The 22,514-nt window shown below is 39.0% G+C and overlaps 1 protein-coding gene across 2 annotated transcripts in view; it reads right to left on the reverse strand.

The window, feature by feature from the left end:
• ATP8A (ATPase phospholipid transporting 8A1) overlaps window positions 1-22,514 on the reverse strand; it is a 1,160,338-nt gene that overhangs the window by 462,264 nt on the left and 675,560 nt on the right. For both annotated transcript variants that reach the window (XM_090368461.1, XM_090368462.1), the window contains one exon: window positions 13,930-14,016. In XM_090368461.1, the coding sequence (XP_090224587.1) occupies window positions 13,930-14,016 (87 nt within the window). The remainder of the gene's footprint in view (window positions 1-13,929; window positions 14,017-22,514) is intronic.

Genomic DNA, 22,514 nt, shown 5'->3' on the forward strand with positions numbered 1-22,514 from the left:
TGCATAATGAATCTGATGAGTATAATGGGCAATTGTGCAGAGAAATAGTGGAAATAAATAAATCAGAATGTCTTATTATGGGGTATTTTAATTTTCCAGATATTGACTAGAACTTGTAGGTTGGTCACATGCAGACTAGTAAGAATTTTTTGGAATTATTGGATGACTGGTTTCAACAGTCCTTGAGGTTTGGTGTTTGAGGTTGTCACAGACATTCCCTGAGATATGCCAGACAAGCTGTGCTTGCTACCTGGGAGTCTAAAACGCTGATGGAACTGATATTCGGGTGACACTCAAGTCAAGTGGACCCAATTTCGGCGAAGTCCAGACGGTGTGTGTGACAGCCAAATCCTCTGCTTGCACCTTCACGATGGTGGGATTATTAGTAATCCTGGGTATAACCTCCATGCACATGTACATGGTGGGTGACCACCCAGGTGTAAACCAATATAAGCAGGGGTCGAGGTGTGGTGCCCACACCACATGGAGGAACGCCGACCCTCCATGTTACCAGGCAGTACTAGGTGGTAGATGACTCTCATCAACCGGTGAAATACAACCACTTTGCTTATTGGAGGCTTGAAGTGGTGGAACCCATGTTTAGTCTCTAGAGCTAAGTTCCGGTCAACCGTTCCCTATCTCTTCCATCATGCAGTATGATTGATGACTTTTGAGGTTATGATGAACGTCGTGGCGAGATCCAATATTCCTTACATTTCGAGGGTACAGCTCTAAAACGGTGTTCGCAGGCCGGCAGCTAGTTAGTACACCGGACCGAACCTATTGGTAACTCTCTAGGAGGCTTCTGGATCAGCTAGTGTATAATCTTGCTACCTCTACACTGCCAGATAGTGAATGGAGGGAGTCGTCCGAGTAGTGTGTATGCGGAGAGCATTGTCGAGGCCACGTTATGTCAAGGATCTGGGTATATTCTTACAACGTGTACGCCATATCCAAAAATTTCATTACTTCATACAGCATGTCCCACCCACTTTTTCTTACCATTGAATACACCATGAATTGTCAAACTAATAGCGCAAGCTTATCTGCGAAAAGATCTAAACCTCCCAAGCACTTCCGAATTCATTTCACAAATATACGTGGTCTCAATTCTAATCTCAACGATGTCCATTTCCACTTGCAGTCTGCCAAACCACATGTACGTTTTCTGACATAATCTCAGTTATCGGTTGATTCAACTACTGCTCATTTCAGACGCCCAAATTATTCGCTTGTATGATTCCTTTCGCCTCAAATGTGGTACTTGTGCATATGTCCATTCTGATATTCGCTATCAGAGACTTGGCAATTTGGAATCTCCTCTCTTTGATCTTCTCTGGCTTAAAATCTCTCTATCTCATTGTGTCAAATTCATATGTTGTCTCTACCGTTCTCCCAACTCCACTAATCACTTGGAGCTCTTCGACTTCCTCTCTTTGCAACTTGACTTTCTCCAGTCCAACTTTCCTAACAGTGAGGTAATTTTCGTTGGTGATTTTAATGTTCACAACACCAGCTGGCTTCCATTTTCTAGTCACACCGACCCAGCAGGTCGAAATGATGAGGGTTTTGCAATTACTAATGACCTAGCACAGATTGCTCATTTACCTACAAGAATACCAGACAATCCTAATCATACAGCCAATACGCTTGATCTTTTTCTCACAAACAACCCTTCTAAGTACACGGTCGAAGTGAGAGCTCCTTTAGGCACTTCAGATCACAACTTGGTGATTGTCTCTTCTCCAATGAAACCTTTATCTCATGGCTATTCCCAACCTTGTGTTATTTGGCATTACAAGAATGCAAAATGGGATGACCTGCGAGACTTCTTTTCTTCTTTTCCTTGGTCGGATTACTGTTTCAAAATGTCTGATGTCAACGTTTGCTCAGATCGTGTCAGTGAAATTATTCTTGCAGGAATGGAATCCTTTATCCCACACTCCACTTTAAAATCTCGTCCTTTATCTAAACCTTGGTTTTCCAATAAATGTGCTAAGGCTGTTCAAGAGAAGAATGTTGCATATCGTAATTGGCTTGTTTCTAATTCTTCAGTGTCATTTTCTGCCAACACCAAAGCTCGCAACAATTGTAAAGCAGTTATTAACCAGTCCAAACTAGAGTTCGAACAGGCTAAGAGTAGAAAACTTGCTTCTTGCCCTAATGGTAGCCGAGCATTCTGGTCTCTTGCCAAAGCTATTGGCCATCTCTGCTCCCACCTCTGTCCAGACCAAATAGTTCTGTTGTCACTTCAGCGAAGGATAAAGCTGACCTGCTAGCATCCCATTTTTCTTCCAGCTCATGTATTAATGATATTGGTAAAACACCTCCTACCATTCCCAACACACTCCATTCAATGCCTCCTGTGGTCTTCCGTCAAAAGGATATCAGAAGGATTTTGATGAATCTTGATGCTAAGAAACCTCCAGGTCCTGATGGTATTTCTCCACTTGTTCTCAAAACCTGTGCTCCTGAACTTACTCCTATTCTTTGCCGCCTTTGTTCACTTTCTTATTCCAAAGGTGTTTTTCCTTCTGCTTGGAAATTTGCTCATATCCAGCCAGTTCCTAAAAAGGGTGACAAATCCCTGCCATCCAATTATCGTCCCACTGCAATTACTTCTACTCTTTCTAAAGTAATGGAGAAATCAATTAACCGCCAACTCTTAAAGTACCTAGAAACCTTCCGTCTGATCAACGATCACCAATATGGATTCCGTCAGTGTTGATCCACTGGTGATATTCTGGCTTATGTTACCCATTTATGGACTAATTCAATGGAAAGGTTCGGTGAAACACAAGTAGTTGCTCTTGACATCTCAAAGGCTTTTGATCGTGTTTGGCATAAAAGTTTTCTAAACAAGCTTCCATCTTATGGTTTGCCAACTGTTTTTAGTAATTGGTTATCCAGTTTTCTCTCTGATCGCTCACTGAGGATGATGGTAGATGGCTCTCTGTCGTCTAACTTCTCCACTAATGCTGGTGTCCCCCAAGGTTCAGTTCTTTCCCACACTCTTTTCCTCTTGTATATTAATGAGCTTCTTCCATCGACTGGAAATCCTATCCATAGTTTTGCCGATGATAGCACATTGCATTCCACTTTCCAATTTGAGAAACCTTGTCCTGCTCAATCAGCTTCAACTTGTCGAAAATCTGCTACCAATTCCTTAAATGCCGATCTTCAGGTAATTCTCCAGTGGGGCAAAGCCAACTTAGTTGATTTCAACCCTTCTAACACTCATTCTTGTCTTATATCTCACAAAAAGGATTCTTCTGCTCCTATGCTTATCTTTAGTGACACTCCGATTTCTAGGCAAAATGATATATCTCTTTTGGGGATTATCCTGACTTCTAATCTCTCTTGGCACAAGCACATTACAAATATTGCTTCCTCTGCATCTAAAAACTTGGTTTTCTCTTTTGCTCTCGGTGTTACTTTTCTTCCAAACAGCTGCTCACTCTGTATAAATCGGAAAAATGCCCTGCCATAGAATATTGTTCCCACATCTGGGGTGGTGCCCCCAAAACCTCTCTCAAGCTTCTTCATTCCATTCAGAAGAGGGCAGTTAGGTTAATTAATGATTCATCTCTAACAGATTCTCTCCACTCGCTTTCTCATAGACGTACTGTTTCTGCTGCATGCCTCTTCTACAGATACTTCCATGGGCACTGTTCTTCTGAATTGGCTTCTATAATTCCCACTCTCTCTTTCAAAACAGTCCGAAGATGTGCCGCCACCAGCCAACATCCATTTACTGTCCAACTTCAAACCCACAGAACCAACTTTTCATCTTCCTCATTTATTCATTCAACTGCCATTTTCTGGAACAACCTTCCTTCATACGTATTTCCTGAAAATTACAATCTACAGAAGTTCAAGTCCAATGTCAACAAATATCTTCTTTCATCTTCTCAACTTCCAACCCAAGCACGGTACTAAGTACTATAGGTTCTAATACCTCTTGTGTTTGGGGTTCACCTAAAAAAAAAACAGCAACATGCTGGAGAGGCAACCAGAGGGAGTAATACTATTGATCTGATTATCAGCAGTGATTTTTTATGTGTTTAAGAATTTGCAGATAAAAGGACTACTAGGTGGCAGTGATCACAGTGTACTGATATGGGATTTACTTAAAGAAGTAACTACCATCAGGGGTAAGGGGAAGAGTTTTTGTTTTTGGAAAGGTGACTACAGTGGTCTCAGACAGTTTTTAAATTCTATACAGTGGGATCAACTGATGATGTTACCAATGGTGAATTCTAAATGGGAAGCCTTCAGGGACTTAATCTTGGAAATTATTAGGCTTTTCATACGAAACATGAAATACTGTTCAAGGTTTAGGCCTAAATAGATATTAGATGAATTAACGGGACTCATGGTGAGAACACAAATGCATGGGATACATCTAAATTATCAGGCGACACAGAAGCCTATGGCAGATATAAATAATCAAGTCACAAAGTCACAAAGAAGGTTGGGCAGGCAAAGGCCGACTATGAGAAATCTTTGGCAAAGCATTCAAAGAAAAACAGCAGAGAGTTCTTTACTTATGTAAACTTTAGAAGTTTACATAAGTAAAGAACTCAGACTGATCCACTTAACATACATGGTTTGACTATTGATATTCATGCTCAGGTAGCTGACAAACAATGAATATTTTGCATGTACATTCACACATGAGGAATTCCGTAGTGAAGTGGAGATCAGAAACTTAAACTCTAAAATGGAGTTAACTGATTTTGTAATAACTGAGAGCAAAATGGAGGAGAAATTGTTGAAGTTAAACATAAGAAAGGCACCTGGGGTGGATGAGATCTATACAGTTATTTTAAAGGAATCAGCAAAGGAAGTAAACAAACCCTTAGCCATAATTATGAAACCTTCCTTTGCCTCAGGGGTAGGTTCCCATGGACTGGAGATGTGCAAATGTGCCCCCAATTTACGAAAGGACTTACGAGTAATTCAGACCTGAGAGTATAACTTCTGTTCCAGGGAAATTAATGGAGGCACTGGTTAAAGAAGCATTGCAGGATCATCTATACAAGACTTCAGTTATAGCTCGGACGGCGCCTCCGTAGCCAGGTGGGAAGGAACAGCAGTGCGTAGCACACGCTTCTTGATTAGACCGGGGTTCGAGCTCGTCACCACCAAATACGGAGGATGTGGAAAGGTCAGGGAATGACCACCGCATATCCAGGAGCAATATGGCCTTAGTTGCTAATGCTCCTAAAAAACAAACAGTTTAATAGCTCGGACACAGCATCGGTTTGTTAAAAGGAATTCTTGTCTGACTAATTTGATTGGATTCTATGATGTAGTCACAAAGGAACTGGATGCAAAGAATAACTTTGATATCATATATTTGGATCTTAGAAAGGTCTTTGATACTGTTGCACATAGAAGACTGCTGAACAGGTTGGAGCAGTGTGGCATTGGAGGCAAATTGCTGCTATGGATAAACGGATGGTTGAGTTGGAGCAGACAGAAAGTGGTAATCAATGGACACTGTTCTTCGTAGACTAATATTATTAGTGGAGTCTCCCAGGGGTTCAGTGTAGGGTCCACTGTTGTTTTCTGTATTAATTAATTACATTGATGAAGGCTTAATGTCAAAGTTTGGAGATGATAACAAAGTTGGCAGGGTTGTTAATGACACTAATGACCGTACGCTACTGCAACAGGATCTAAAAAATTTGAGCTGATGGGCTGAGAGGTGGCAACTGAAGTTTAATATTGACAAATGTTAAGTACTGCATATGGGTAGCAGTAACCACAGAGTAATGTATCAGCTGTGTATAACTACACTCAGGGTGGTAGAGAATGAAAAAAGGCCTGGGTGTAATTGTGCAGTAAGATATGAAGTTTTCTGGGCAGTGCAGGTGATCTGCAAGAGTAGCTCATGGTGTTTTGTCCATGATATACAGAAATTTTACTAGCAGGGAGAAGAAGGTAATTGTCTCCTTGTATTAAGCAATGGTCAGGCCACACCTTTAGTACTGCATTCAGGTCATTGACAAGACACCATGGGCTACTCTTGAAGACCACCTGCACTGCCCAGAAAACTTCATATCTGACTGCACAATTACACCCTGGCTTTTTTCATTCTGTCACCACCCTGAGTGAAGTATCACATAGCTGATACATTACTTTGCGATTGCTGCTACCCATATGCAGTACTTTACATTTTTCAGGTGATAAATGGAACAGGACCAGGATATGTCTGCCCGGGCCAAAGGTTGATGACGTAGAGCAGATATCATCTTTTAAGAGCACAAAGGGTGATATTATTGTACCCGTTGGCACTAATGATATTAAGAGTAGGAGACCAGTGGAATTACTTAAAAAGAACAAGACAATGCTGAAAAAAAGCCGTGAGTTAGGGTTGAATTTGAAATAGTCTGCAATTCTGCCCAGACACGATAGGAGGGAGTATATGATGAGAGCCTTTTCAATCAATTTGGCCCTAGAGAGATTGTGCAAGGCTCAAGGGGCAGAATTTTTTTCAGCCTGGTCTGTGCTTGTTAACAGTAGAGACTGCTTCTACAGGGATGGGATACACTTAAATAGAAAGAGTGCAAACTCAAAGAGGTAACTACCATCAAGGGTAAAGGGAAGGGTTTTTGCTTTCGTAAAGGTGACTATGGTGGTCTGAGACAGTATTTAAATTCTATACAGTGGGACCAACTGTTGATGTTACCAACAGCAAATTCAAAATTGGAAACATTCAAAGAATTAATCTTGTCAGCTACTAGGCTTTTCAAACCAACAAAGAAATATTGTCCAAGATTTAGTTCTAAATGGATGTCAGATGAACTAATTAGACATGTGACAAAGAAGAAAAATGCATGCGATACATATAAATTAACATGTGACACAGAAGCCTATGATAGATATAAGCTGGTCTGTAACCAAGTTACAAAGGAGGTTAGGCAGGCGAAGACAGATTACAAGAAATCTTTGGCAAAAGCAAAGGATGCAAAGAAAAACAGCAAAGAGTTCTTTACTTATGTAAACTCTAGAAGGAAGGGGATGAATCAGATTGGTCCACTTGATATCGATGGTCCAACTGTTGATCCTGCTCTGGTAACCAAACTAAATGAAAAATATTTTGCATTCACACATTAGGAGTTATTCAGGGAGAGGAATGCCACAGGTGTATTCAACTCTGGCACTAAGATAGATAATATTGTAATAACTGAGAGTAAAATGGAGGAGAAATTGTTGAAGATAAACATAAGAAAGGCACCTGGGGTGGATGGTATCTATCCAGTTATATTAAAGGAGGCGGCAAAGGAAGTAAGAAAACCCTGTGCCATAACTATGATAGCTTCCCTGGACACAGGGGAGGTACCCATGGACTGGAGATGTGCAAATGTGATCCCAATCCACAAAGGAGGTTCAAATTGAGATGCAGGTAATTACATGGGCCTCCCTGGAACAGAAGGTAATTAACTTCTGTTCCAGGGAAATTAATGGAGGCACTGGTTAAAGAAGCATTGCAGGATCATCTAGACAAGACCAGTGATAGCTCAGACACAGCATGGGTTTGTTGAGGAGAAGTCTTGTCTGACTAATTTGATTGCATACTATGATGTAGTCACAAAGAATTACTTTGATATATATTTGGATCTTAGAAAGGCCTTTGATACTGTTGCACATGGAAGACTGCTGCACAAATTGGAGCAGTGCTGGATTGGAGACAAATTGCTGTTATGGATAAAGGAATGGTTGAATGGGAGAAGACAGAGAGTGGTAATCAATGGACACTGTTCTTTGTGGACTAATGTTATTAGTGGAGTCCCACAGGGTTCAGTGTTGGATCCATTGTTGTTTTCTCTATTTGTAAATGATATTGATTTGTTTTCTGTATTTATAAATGATATTGATGATGGTATATCAGGCTTAATGTCCAAGTTTGCAGATGATATGAAGGTTGGCAGGGTTGTTAATGACATTAATGACAGTACACTACTGCAACAGAATCTAGAAAAGTTGGGCAGATAGGCTGAGAGGTGGCAAATGATGTTGAATATTGACAAATGTAAAGTACTACACATGGAAAGCAGTAATCCCAGAGTAAGGTATCAATTCAGTGGTACCACACTGACAGTGATAGAGAATGAAAAGGACCTGGGGGTAATTGTGCAGGCAGATATGAAGTTTTCTGAGCAGTGCAGGTGGTCTGCAAGAGTAGCTCATGGTGTCTTCTCAATGATATACAGGAATTTTTCTAGCAGGGATAAGGATGTATAAGGCAATGGTCAGCCCACAGCTTGAGTACTGTATACAGGTCTGGAGGCCTCATTTTAAGAATAATGTAGAGCTGTTGGAATGAGTACAGAGAAGGGCAACAAGATTAGTGAACAGAACAAAGGGTTGCTCTTACTCTTTGGAAGTAAAACCAACTACTGATGTTTGCTCTTATGTTGAAAGGCTGAAGTTTTGCAAATTACAGTGTCTGGAGAATAGGCACCTGTGAGATGATCTGATTGAGGTGTACAAAGCTTTGAATGGTTTGTCATGCTCAATGCTGATGGGATTCTTCTTCTTGCTCAGAATAATCACCCGAGAGGATATAAATTCAAATTCAGGAAACACGGTTGTATGATAGATGTGCGGAAGGTCGCCTTTAACAAGCGGGTGGTTGATTGCTGGAACAAACTTCCATCTGTTGTAGAAATCGATAGCTTAAATAGATTCGAGGCAGAATTTGACAAACATTTGGAGTGAGGGGATGGGTGAAATAAGGTTTTTTTTTTTTTTTTTTTTGACTGATGCTATATAAACTTTCTTTCTTGCATCATGTGCCCTTGCTAATGCTAATGCTAAATCTAGAGGGCTCATTTTAGGAAAGATGTAAAGCTGCTGGAATGAGTACAGAGAAGGGCAATGAGATTGGTGAGGGAAACAAATGGTTTTACCAAGAAAAGCTTAAGTCCTGCAAATTGCAGCTTCTGGAGACTAGGGCACCTCCGATGTGACCTAATTAAGGTGTATAAGGCCTTGAATGGCTTGGGCAAACTTAATGCTAATGGGATTCTTCCTCTTGCTCAGATTACTCACCTGACAGGGCATAAATTCAAACTGAGGAAAGACAATTGTAGAATATATGTACAGAAATTTGCCTTTAGCCTGTGGGTGGTTGATCGTTGGAACAAACTTCGAGCTGTCAGCAATTTAAATAAGTTCAAGGCAGAACTAGACAAATATTTGGGGTGATTGGATGGGTGAAATGGGAAAGGTGTTTTTTTTTTTTTTTTGGCTGATGCTATATAAGCTTGGTTTCTTGCATCATATTAGCATTAGCAAAGGCACATGATGCAAGAAAGCAAGCTTATATAGCATCAGCCAAAAAAAAAAAAAAACACACTCACCCTTCTCATTTCACCCATCCACATCCACTCGCTCCAAATTGTTTGTCTTGTTCTGCCTTGAATCTATTTAAACTATCAACTTTTACAACGACAGATGGAAGTTTGTTCCAGGAATCAACCACCCACTAGCTGAAGGTAAATTTCCGCACTTCTATCTTACAACTGTCTTTCCTCAACTTTAATTTATGCCCTCTCAGGCGATCATTCTGAGCATGAGGAAGAATAGCTTCAGCATTGATCATGCTCAAACCATTCAAGGCTTAATACACCTCAATCAGATCACCTTGCAGGCGTGTAGTTTCCAGACACTGTAATTCGCAAAACCTAAGCCTTTGTTCATGAGAGCAGCCCTTTGTTCCATTTACTGATCTTGCTGCCCTTCTCTGTACTTGTTCCAACAGCTCTACATCCTTCTTAAAATGAGGCCTCCAGACCTGTATACAATACTAAAGGTGTGGCCTGACCATTACCTTATACGAGGGGATAATCACCATCTTGGCCGACCGGGCTAGCCAAGTGGGTAAAGTACCTGCCCGGCAACCCAAAGGTCGCGGGTTCGATTCCCGCCTCGGGCTTGGATCAAAGTACTGCAAAAACCTTGGGAAGTGCAATATGGCCACAGAAGCCGATGCGTTAACAACTACCAAATCAAAAAAAAAAAAAAAAAAATCACCATCTTATCCCTGCTAGAAAAATTCCTGTATATCATTGACAAGACACCATGAGCTACTCTTGCAGACTATCTGCACTGCTCAGAAAACTTCATATCTGACTGCACCATTATCCATAGATCATTTTCAGTATCTACCACTATCAGTGTTGTACAACACAGGTGATATCTTACTCTGGGGTTACTGCTTCCCATATGCAGTACTTTACATTTGTCGATGTTAAACTTCCGTTGCCACTTCTCAGCCCACCTGCTCAACTTTTCTAGATCATGTTGCAGCAGTGTACTGTATTAGTGTCATTAGCAACCCTGCTAATCTTTGTATCATCTGCAAACTTGGCCAAGGATGTTTAACTCATTCAAAAGAAAATTAGCCCAAGGAGAAGGATGCTATCAAGACTGAGATGGAATGGTTCCCATATATGGAAAGCTCTGTCTGTGGATCAGGATGCATCTTTTGCTTGGTATAGAAATGTACACAGATTTATGGAAAGATAGTCAGTACCAATTCTCTTCCATCCATGGCTCCAATATTATTAACATTTGGAGAAGACTCTGAATGAAGCTCATACTGTGTGAAATGCAGGAGACAGTACGATACAGCATTTGGAATATTTTTACTCATATGATTTATTCTTATTGCAAATAACACAACACTGAGAAAAGAGCTTTGAGCACTGAGATTCTCTGATAGAAAACTTGAGGATCTATGAATAAGGATATTTTGGATGAAATATGATGTGTCCTTTCAGATCATGCCAAAATTCCATGTGCTGTTGAAAACTATCTGTACATGAAGGCTTACCATGATGAGAGCTTTGATCATGAGATCCAGGAATTATTGACTTTTTCAGACACCAAACTGATTATCACTGATCTGATATTGAGACTTAAAATTCCAAGCCAGTCAATGCTATATCATTTTTCTAGTGTTTTCCCAAAGCAAATGGTAAGAGAAATTGATCTATAGTTGTGAAGAACAGAGTGCTCTTTCCTGGTTTGTGTACTGCCAGTATATAGGAATGATGCCAGGTGCTGGGGAATGAATGCTCATTGAAAATATTAATGAAAAAAGTCAGTAGTGTGGATAATGTTTTCTTATCCAAATGTTGGAGCATTGTGTAATATATTCCGCTGGGACCAGTATCACTGTTTCTTGAGGTAGTTAGGGCTTGTTGCAGCACAATAAGTGGCTGATTGTAAGATAAAAGGGATATGGTTCTGAAGTTCAGTTGGGATTTTTCAGCTAAAATTTTTATCTTCTGAAATCAAACATCTGAGGCAGACAGTTGAGAGAACACAGTTCCCAGCATTAGCAATATATGCAGGAGTAGAAAGCTCCTTCCAATTCCCAGCTGAGAAGTGGAGAGGATAAACAGAGGTAATTTGCTTTATTTTCTCCAGATAATTCTTATATTATTAGTTTTATTAATCTATTAATAATCCGGGTAGTGAATAGAGTTCAGATCCTCCCCCCCCCCCCTTTTTTTTGTCCCCCTCCTTACGCTTTGGCTCTAAGTCTCTTATAATTTATGAGGTTGATAGTGTTAAGGCGTTTGAGTAATAGACTCTGTGCCCAGGTTTTTTTTTTTTTTTTTTTTTTTTGAATTATTGCAATTTTCATTCAACCGATAATTTATATATCCATGCCTGCCTGCCTGAGACTGTGGAAGTGTAGTGGATATGTAACTGCTAGTATCTGAGTTGCCATGTGATTAGTGATAGTGTCAACAGTGCAAAATTCAATGATCTGATCATTAAAAGATACATGGAACGTATTTAGTCCAATTTTTCTTGCCAATTTTCTATTTTATACAGTATTGTGAGGATATAAGATGTGATGTTTGAAGTTTGAATTCAACATATCAGCGGGTATTTAGTGCTAGTAACTAGGTCATTAAGAGCTACATGATTGATACTGCAGAAGAGGACTGGAAAGTAAATGAAGTATTGCTGAGGTTGTTCCGAGAGAGAGAGAGAGAGAGGGAGGGAGAGAGAGAGAGAGAGAGAGAGAGAGAGAGAGAGAGAGAGAGAGAGAGAGAGAGAGAGAGAGAGAGAGAGAGAGAGAGAGAGAGAGAGAGATCATTAATCACTTCAACAAGCTTTTCTTGGGGAAACCCCACAATGGAATGATATCCACTGAGGTCATCTAATAAATAGAAAGGATCTGGTATTTGTAGATTAAAAATTTCAAGTTCATGAATGGTAATAAGATGACTGGGCAGGAGCTAGATCGAGAACAGGTGTCAAGGTAATATCTGATCACCATACATAGTAAAAGTTTCAACTGAGATTTGTAAGAGAATGTGTTTGCAAGGGTATACTGAATCCAGGAATATAACTATACCTCCATAAACATCATCAATAAAAGATCCGTCTTATTATTATTAGCCATATGGTGCAAGGTAGCCTGAGGCTTATGCTGCACCAGCCAAAACAAAAACAATTCCTGAGTTACCCTGAGAGAGAGAGTCAGAAGTAGAAAGGAATCACCTAGAAAGAGAAGAATGATGATAACCATTCAGGTCTCTGGGTGTGCAAGCCCATACTCACCAGATGTGAGCCCCTGGGGTGTCATCGAAAGAGAGTATAACTTCATACCAATTTTGAAAAATGGGATGTGTATATATGACATCTTGAGGAGGGATCATTAGGTTGGTTTTGTCTCAATTAGAAATTTCAATAGCAGCCAAAAGGAAGGAATTAATGTATTTCTTTCTAATCCAACTTAGGCTTTGTCTGTGGACTGTTCTTATAGGAGTTATAGAAACAGCAGGTGATATCTAGACTGGTGTGTTATTAGTTCTATCTGCAGTCTGATTTGAGGAATTATGGTGCAGATTATTGCAAAGATTGAGCATATTCGGAAACTGAGATGTTTGGCTGAATTTCTCTATTGGTTTGAACTGATGCTGAATTAAAATCTGTGAGATGCTTTAGCATATGCACATTGCATATGCTGTTGTAATTGTTTTTTTTCTTGCTTCTGGGTATGAGACTTTTTTTTTTACTTTGTATTTCTGTATTTTTTTTTTTTTTTTCATATATCCACTGCTGACAAGTTTTAGAGAAGGCTGGCTGGTTGACTTTACGGGTAAAACAAAGCAAAGACTGCATTACAATCAAAATGAGCATGCTCTCCTTGGATCCACAATTTGTGCATACAGAGAGTCAGTCTCCTTGGCAGACTCAGGATATCCAAATCTCCGACCTTATAACATCTTATTGGGTTTGGAATATACAGACAGATGTGACAGTTCAAATATCCAGCTTTTACTGATGAAAGAAGGTTTGGTGCAATAAATGTCAATCATTACAGAAAAGCAGCAAGTGAAAAATATTACCAAGGAAAAGTACTTAGAGAAATAGAACTATTCCTTGATGTTAATTAAGATTCTTATAAAGACTACCATTTTTGGAGTCAAGTTTGTTTCTCAATCCAAATGGTACGAAGTTCTGCAATATCAATAATAAGCTCCCACAAACTGCTTGATATTGCTTTTGCCTGCTTGCAGCAGAATCCTTTCACTCTTAACTTCTCTTTTATGTTTCTTACTGCTGACATCTGAGTTATGTCCAAGGCCTAACTCACTTATGAAGAGCACTTAATTTTGTTAATCTTTGTATCCATTGTTACAGTTCTATGTTTCTCAAAAAGAAACACCCATAAAAACACACCTCAAGTAGGTCTCTATCTTCTTATGCTTATCACTGATTTCACCATTATGCAATCACAATTAATCAAAGAAGGAAACCATTTTATATACTAAACATGTTGGCTAGATGACTAACTGTACTTTATAATAAAGTAATATAATAAATTGAAACATATCTTAATTCAAGGTATTTTAATTACAGAAAAATTAAAACTCATTTACTCCTTACTGTTTCAATTAATTGGGCAGCATCGTCAAGCTTCCTCTCTCTATACTGAAGGGCTGTGCTAGCTTTAAAATACGTATTCTTCCAATCCTACAAATAAATATAAAATGTATTCAAGAAAAGAATCAGAAATAAAAAAATAATAATAAAAATTAATCTGGTATGGGAAACAATGCTAATTATTTGCATTCAAATAGATCCATGCAAATTCTGGGTCAAATGGTTAGGTTATCAGTTTGGAAGAGAAATAAGACAACATGAACTTCTTCAAACTACAACAGCTTCTACAACACCATTAATCCCAATAACAAAACCAGGAAGAGCATCCCCAATCCAAAACAAGAAGTTATCAATATGGTTTACTGGTGCAAGAGCAACTAAAATTAAATTGTGTTTGTTCATATATTGGCCATGCAATTAAGCAAATTTATGACCACTAAACAATAATCAATGGAAAATAGTTAAACAATATTCGTGTCCATACGGTATTTGCTAAATGATACTGGAGAATATTAAAATCAGTCATAAAGTTGAATGCATTTAGAGAACATGAATAATTCATCAGGATTGAAGTTGTAAAGCATATACAGTAAAACTTCGCTTTAACGGACAGCCATGGGGAACGAAAATTTGTCCGTTAGAGAGAAGTGTCCTAACAAGAAGTTGAGGGAGAAAAAAAAACAAGAAAGAAAGAAAAATCGTTAAATGTTTAATGTAAAATTAAATTAAAATATATACAGATTTTGAACAATATTTTTGTAAATAATATACAATTACATACACAAGAGATAAAGAAAAATCGTTAAACATTTAATGTAAAATTAAATTAAATTATATACAGATTTTGCACAATATTTTTGTAAATAATATACATACAATTGTGCTATGCATATTATGACTTTATCTTAAGAAAAATACATACAGTAATCACTTATTTTCTTCTGCACCTTCTTCTGGCTGATAATTTTGTTTTCAACATTTGTTTGGAGTGAAGAAACCATCGAAAGTCCTTCAGTATCTTCTTCAGCGGCGGAAAACATTTTTAAACGATTGATTTGTATGAGCACTTCTTCTATTTTCATCGGTGGTTTGTCGTTAATATGTTCTTCGACAGAATGACCTCCTTCCATTTCTTCATCCTCATGAGGAACTTCTTGAACAATATCGATGATAATGTCGTTGATATCTAGAGCATCATCTTCTGTAGTGAGGTTCGAGTCTATATCTTTGTAGCCAGGGTCACTTGTAGCTGAAGTATCGTACATTATCAATAGATGTTGAAGTTCTTGTTCTTCTTGGTGATCCACATTGCTGTTCACAACTTATATTTCTGCGTTTGAGAAGACAGACTTTACAAAACAGTTCACGACAGTTTGTTTTCTAATTGCATTTACTGAAGAGGAAATCCATTGAATCACATCTAGGATGCTGATTTTCTTTGCAAGGTCACTCGCACATGCTTGCAAAGAGATGTCTTAAAACACGTTTTCTGTAGTGAAGTTTAAAATTTTTTATTATCCCTTGATCCAAGGGCTGACACTCTGCAGATGTGTTTGGTGGCAGACAAACAATTTGAATGTTGGACAATTCAATGTGCGGGTGAGATGCAGCATTATCCATGAAAAGAATAATTTTTCTGTTTTGACGAATCATGTTTTGGTTAAAGTGACTTATCCATTCGCTCATGATATCTCGTGTCATCCACGCTTTTGTATTAGACTTCCAGTCAACATTCAAAAGATTCAACTTTATGCCCTTGAAACAACGAGGATTTTGTGGTTTTCCTATAACAAGAGGTTGTTCAAAGTCTGCCAGCATATTTGTACACAATAGTACAGTCAAGAGTTCCTTAGAAATTTTTCCGCCCTGGCACTTTTCGTTTTTTAGACTCATTGTTTTTTTTCAGGAAGAGCTTTAAAAAACAACCCTGTTTCGTCACAGTTGTAAATATCCTTAGCTTCAAAATCACGACATAAATCTTCCAATTTGACGGTCCACTCTATTACAACACCAGTATCAACAGATCCACCTTCACCACTTACGGTTTTCCAAGAAATTTTATGCTGAGTTTAGAACTTGTCTAGCCATCCCACAGAAGCTTTGAACTCATTTACTCCCATAGATTTCGCAGCCTCCAAAGCCTTTTCCCTAATAATAGGCCCATTAATGGGAATTTTTTTAGCACGTGCGCGACAAAATCACTCATAAGTAACATTGTCAATTTGAAGTCCAACGGTCTTCAGGAATGATTTTTGAACCTGATCATTTCCGTGTTGCCAAAATTGTTTGAGCAGTTCATTTTTTTTTTTCTTTAGAATGTCACTTACCTGCGTCTTCCCGATTTTGAATTTTGCAGCGAGATTGTGAACACTATTTTTTTGCCGATCATATGCATTAATGAGTTCGACTTTATCTTTTAAAGTTAAATATTCACGAGAAGACACTGTGCACTTCACACGACACTGAACAAAACTGAAAACTGAAACTGAAAAGACGAAAGGCCGACCAAATTCCCTCCCCCCCCTGCACACACTGAATTCATCAGAAGTTTTACACGTGCCTTAAAATTCTTGAAAAAGGGTTTAGAACCACGACGTAAACCTTGATAAAATTCAGAGAATCGGAAATAGAAAATAAACACACAATTGAGGCAATACGTGGAAGAAAAGTTCCTAGGAAAAGAGCCGTGAGCTCTCCCGCAGTCCGTTATGGGGAGATCAAATCAAGTGCTAATCTAAACGAAACAGTGCAGATTGCCTGTTGGCGTCCGTTACAGAGAATGTCCGCTAGACAGAAGCTGCAAACACGTTAAAACCAATAGAGGTGAGTTGGGGAATTTGAAAATGTCCGTTGTAGAGAGAGATGTCCGTTAAAGAGAGGTGTCCGTTAGGAGAAGTTTCACTGTATCATCTTTTAAGGGCACAATAGGTGATATTGTTGTACACGGCATCAATGACATTAAGAGTAGGAGATCTGCAGATTTACTTAAAAAATACAGGTCAATGTTGCAAAAGAGTCGTGAATTAGGGTTAAATTTGAAAGTGTCTGCAATTCTGCCCAGACACGATAGGAGGGAGTACATGATGAGAGCCTTGTCAATCAATTTGGTCCTGGAGGAAATGTGCAAGGTTCAAGGGGTAAAATTTTTTTCAGCTGGGTCTGTGCTTGTTAACAGGAGAGACTGCTTCTACAGGGATGGGATACACTTAAATAGAAAGGGTGCAAGAATATTTGCTGATGCTATTGAGGCAGTGTTAGGTGGGTTGGAAAACTGCTAGCTTGGGGGGGGATTCACAGATTAAAGGTTAAAAGTAGCTGCAGGCAGAGGTGAAGGTGATTCTTGCACTACTTCTATTAGAATAAGCAGCGGCGTGAAGCGAAGGATGTTGGGGGGTTTCAGGGACTGATGGCAGTCATCGTGAAACAAGTGGGTATATGGGATGTGTTAGGGTAACTAATAACAAGAATAGGTACATGTATGCCAATGCTAAACGTATAGTAAATAAATTTGATAAATTTGAAGTGTTGGTCAAGGCATCAAAGGCAGATATTGTTGGGATAGCAGAGACGTGGTGTCACACAGATATAAGGAATGCAGAACTGGAATTTGGGGAGTACACATTGTACTCCCCAAATTCCAGTTCTGCATTCCTTATATACAGCAAGGATAGACTGGATAGGAAGAAGGAGGTGTTATGCTGTTAATTAAGAAAAACATAAAATCAAAAGAAGTGCATCCAGTTGATATAGATGAACAGTGCACTGTTGAGTCAGTTTGGTGTGACATAAGCACTGCGAAAGCAAAAATAAGAGTAGGTTAGAGGCCTAATGACTCGAGAGCACAGTGAATAATTGTACAGAGAAATAGAGTGGGCTAGTAAATCAGAATGTCTTATAATGGGGGATTTTAACTTCCCAGATTATAGACTGGAACTTATGGGTTGGTCACTAGCACACTAGTAAGACTTTTTTGCATTTATTGGATCATTGTTTTCTGCAGCAGCATGTTTGACAGGCAACCAGAGAGGGTAATACTCTTGATCTGGTTATCAGCAGTGATCATTCGTGTATTAAGAATTTGCAGATAAAGGAAGCACTAGCCGACCGGGCTAGCCGGGTGGGTAAAGTACCTGCCTGGATCAAAGTACTGCAAAAACCTTGGAAGGTGCATTATGGCCACAGAAGCCGATGCGCCAACAGCTACAAAAAAAAAAAAAAAAAGGAACCACTAGGTGGCAGTGATCACAGTGTACTGATGTGGGATTTACTTAAAGATATAATTACTATCAGGGGTAAAGGAAGGGTGTTTTTGCTACCATAAAGGTGACTATAGTGGTCTCAGACAGTTTTTAAATTCTGTACAGTGGGACCAACTGATGTTACCAACAGCAAATTCTAAGTGGGAAGAATTCAAGGAATTAATAGTGGAAGCTACTAAACGTTTCATACCTATTAAGAAATACTGTTTAGGCCTAAATGGTTGTCAAATGAACTAATGAGTCTCGTGGCAGAGAAGAAAAATGCATGGGATGCATATAAATTATCAGGCGACACAGAAGCCTATGATATATATAAGCTAGTCTGTAATCAAGTCACAAAAGAGGTTAGGCAGGCGAAGGCAGATTATGAGAAATCTTTGGCAAAGGATACTAAGAGAAACAGCAAGGATTTCTTTACTTATATAAACTCTAAAAGGAAGGGGTTGAATCTGATTGGTCCACTTGATATCGATGGTTCAGCTGTTGATGATCCTGCTCAGATAGCAAACAAACTGAATGAGTATTTTGCATCTACATTCACACATGAGCTATTAAGGTTTGAAAATGCCACAAGGTTATCAAATTATAACAGGGTGCTTAATGATTTTGTAATAACTGAGAACAAAGTGCAGGAGAAATTGTTTAAGTTAACCATAAGAAAGGCACCTGGGGTGGATGGGATCTATCCAGTTATATTAAAGGAGGTGGCAAAGGAAGTAAGCAAACCCTTAGCCATAATTATGAGAGCATCCTTGGACTCAGGGGAGGTCCCCACAGACTGGAGATGTGCAAATGTGTCCCCAATTCACAAAGGGGGATCGAAGGGTGACACGAGTAATTACAGACGAGTTAGTTTAACTTCTGTTCCGGATAAAATAATGGAATCACTGGTTAAAGATGCATTGCAGGATCATCTAGACAAGACTGCAACAATAATTCAGACACAGCACGGGTTTGTTAAGGGAAAGTCTTGTCTGACAAATTTGATTGGTTATTATGATGTGGTTACAAAGGAACTGGATGCAAAAAATAATTTTGATATCATATATTTGAATTTCAGGAAAGCTTTTGACGCTGTTGCGCATGGAAGACTACTGTACAAATTGGAGCAGAATGGTATTAAGGGTAAGTTGCTACAATGGATAAAAGGATGGTTGAGTGGGAGAAGACAGAGGGTGGTGATTAATGGGTTCTGCTCTTCGTGGACTAATGTTATTAGTGGAGTCCCACAGGGTTCTGTGTTGGGTCCACTGTTGTTTTGTATATTTATCAATGATATCGATGAAGGTATATCAGGCTTAGTATCAAAGTTTGCAGATGATACAAAGGCTGGCAGGGTTGTTAATGACAGTAATGGCAGTGTGCTACTGCAACAGGATCTAGATAATTTGGGCAGATGGGCAAAGAAGTGGAAACTGAAGTTTAACTGTGACAAATGCAAAGTACTGCATATGGGTAGAAGTAACCCCAGAGAAAAGTACCAACTGTGTGGTACTACACTTAAGGTGGTAGAAAATGAAAAAGACCTGGGAGTAACTGTGCAGTCAGATATGAAGTTTTCTGAGCAATGCAGACAGGCTGACAGGGCACGTCATGGGGATTTGTCAATGATATATAGGAATTTTGCTAGCAGGGAAAAGGAGGTGATTGGCCCTCTGTATAAGGCAATGGTCAGGCCATGCCTTGAGTACTGCGTACAAGTCTGGAGGCCTCATTTTAGGAAGGATGTCGATTTTCTTGAGCATGTACAGAGAAGGGCAACAAGATTGGTGAGGGAAATTAAGGGATCCTCTTACCAAGAGAGGCTTAAGTTCTGCAAATTGCAGTGGCTGGAGACGAGGCACCTGCGTGGTGATCTGATTGAGGTGTATAAGGCCTTGAATGGGTTGAGCACGCTGAATTCTGATGGGATCCTTCCACTTTTTCAGATTACGAACCTAAGGGGGCATAAATTCAAATTAAGAAAAGGCAGATGTAGAATAGATGTGCGGAAATTTGCCTTTAGCCAGCAGGTGGTTAATTGCTGGAACAAATTTCCATCTGTCGTTGTGGAAGTTGATAGGTTAAATAAATTTAAGGAGGAACTGGACAAATATTTAGAGGGGATTGTTTTTTTTTTTTTTATTTGGCTGATGCTGCAAAAGTTCATATGCTTTTGCAGCATAAGCTTGCATCTTGCATCACATGCCACTACTACTATTTTACATCATTTTCTATAAAGTGTGACAAAACAAACTGCATACAGTAGCGGACAAAAAAACTGCAACACTTGAATTTTGTAAATAATTTGTTTTGCGCTGCATTGTGGGTTGCAGAAATGTTCAAAATGCATTTGTTAGATGGGATATATATCACTGTGAATGAAATCTAATAAAAAAATATCTTCTCAAAGGGTAAAATATGTAATTAATGGAAATATGATAAATCGTGCAAATGCCAATCACGACAACCAAACATGCATTTTATTGCATTTATGTGTACAAACTGAAATGACAAGATAACGTAATAGTATTATGTACTGTAAGTCAGTAAAATAAGTCATCAATATTTTGTTGTTCCTCCACGAGATGCAATTACAGCCTTGCAACTGTCTGGCATAAAGTTAACTTCTGGATATACAGTTGCCCAATTTCATGGTACTACACCCTTAAAATGCTCTCCTTATCTTACTTGGCTTCTTCTGAGCAATTTTAGATGAAATTATGTACCAGCAATTTTCAATAGGATTCAAATCTGGTCTGTTGCTGGGCCAGTCCAACACTGTAATGCCAGCATTTCTGAGGTATGACTGCACCTTAAGTGAGAAAAATCAGGGAAAACATTGGTATAAGCCTTGTAAGACAAGAAGACAAACTCATCATTAAATCTAAAAAGCATAAAACTTACCAATTTTGCTGTGTGGCAAGGTGCTGAGTCCTGTTGAAAAATGCAATTTTGGAAGTCTGTGTGGTGATCCCTAATAACAGGTTTTAGGCACTCCTCCAAGATTTTTTTTTTTTTTTTTTTTTGATTTGGTAGTTGTTGGCGCATCGGCTTCTGTGGCCATATTGCACCTCCCAAGGTTTTTGCAGTACTTTGATCCAGCCCGAGGCGGGAATCGAACCCGCGACCTTTGGGTTGCCGGGCAGGTACTTTACCCACTCGGCTAGCCCGGTCGGCTCCTCCAAGATAGCAGTGTAGGTTTCTGCATTCACCATTCTGTTAATAAACTTAATTCACCCCACCTCTTGGCTTGGTCAGACCATCTGACCAGCGGGGAACTTCACAGTCAGTGTTATGCAGTCAGGATGGTATGCCTCCGATTGTCTTTTGTCCATGAAACATGCGTTTTAGCCCAAGCAAGTCACTTCATCTGTTGGGCAACAAAAGCTTCTTCTTGGGCCAATAGGCATGCAGACCATTCTGAAAGCCATATTTGGATATTTTGTGCACTTGTTTCAACACCAGAGGCCATCTCAAAGTCCAGTTTTAGGTTAGGAGCACTAGCATGGCGATTATGAAGGCATAGCTTTTTCAAATATAGATCTTGGGAAGGTGTAGTCATTCTCTTACGGCCTGATCCATGTCTTCTCTTCACATCACCAATCACTTTAATTTCAGCACTAGGGATACTGTTGACTGGTGGCAGCCTATTTTATCAGTGATAGCACGCATAGAACAAAACAGGATACTAATGAGCATGTATACTTTTCCAATGCCGTATTTATAGAAACGGCTGATGCAATACCTTGTAATTACTGTCTGATGCAATAGAAGCATTATCTGAAACAATGCCTTTGCTTTGCTACAAACAAAATGACTGTAATCAAACAATATCTTATATGTTTCAGTACAAATGTTACTTTTTTTTTTTTTTTAAGGTGATGCAGTTTTTTTTGTCTGCCTGCATACACAGTTAAAGAATTTTGAGCACCAGGAAATGGATAACTTTTTTGAAAAATTTTGCTCTTTACTTAATTAAGCATACTAAATTGTGTTCAGTAATCATGTCTCAGGCTAGGGCAGCAAAGCAATATGCTTAAATTAGTGGAAATGCTGGTGCCTAGGAGAGAACTTCCAAGGACAGTTCTGCAAATCAGGATTATATTTTATGCATAATTTGTTCTCTTTTTCTGACATATCATGTCCTCATTTAAAAGTCACAGACAAGTTCACAAGCTTACATTTAAATTCAGCTAGGGATTTAGTTTTAAGTTACGACTTTAGTCTTTGTATTATTGATTTTGGCGCAAATATTCCATTGTGTAATTAGTAATTTGTAACTGTAGTGTTCTAATTGTAATAAGAACCTTTACTATGTAGTGTTCTAATTGTAATAAGAACCTTTAC

This window comes from Mastigoproctus giganteus, chromosome 2 (genome assembly GCF_048544385.1).
Source record: "Mastigoproctus giganteus isolate SK-2022 chromosome 2, ASM4854438v1, whole genome shotgun sequence".
Classification (NCBI taxonomy): Eukaryota; Metazoa; Arthropoda; class Arachnida; order Uropygi; family Thelyphonidae; genus Mastigoproctus; species Mastigoproctus giganteus.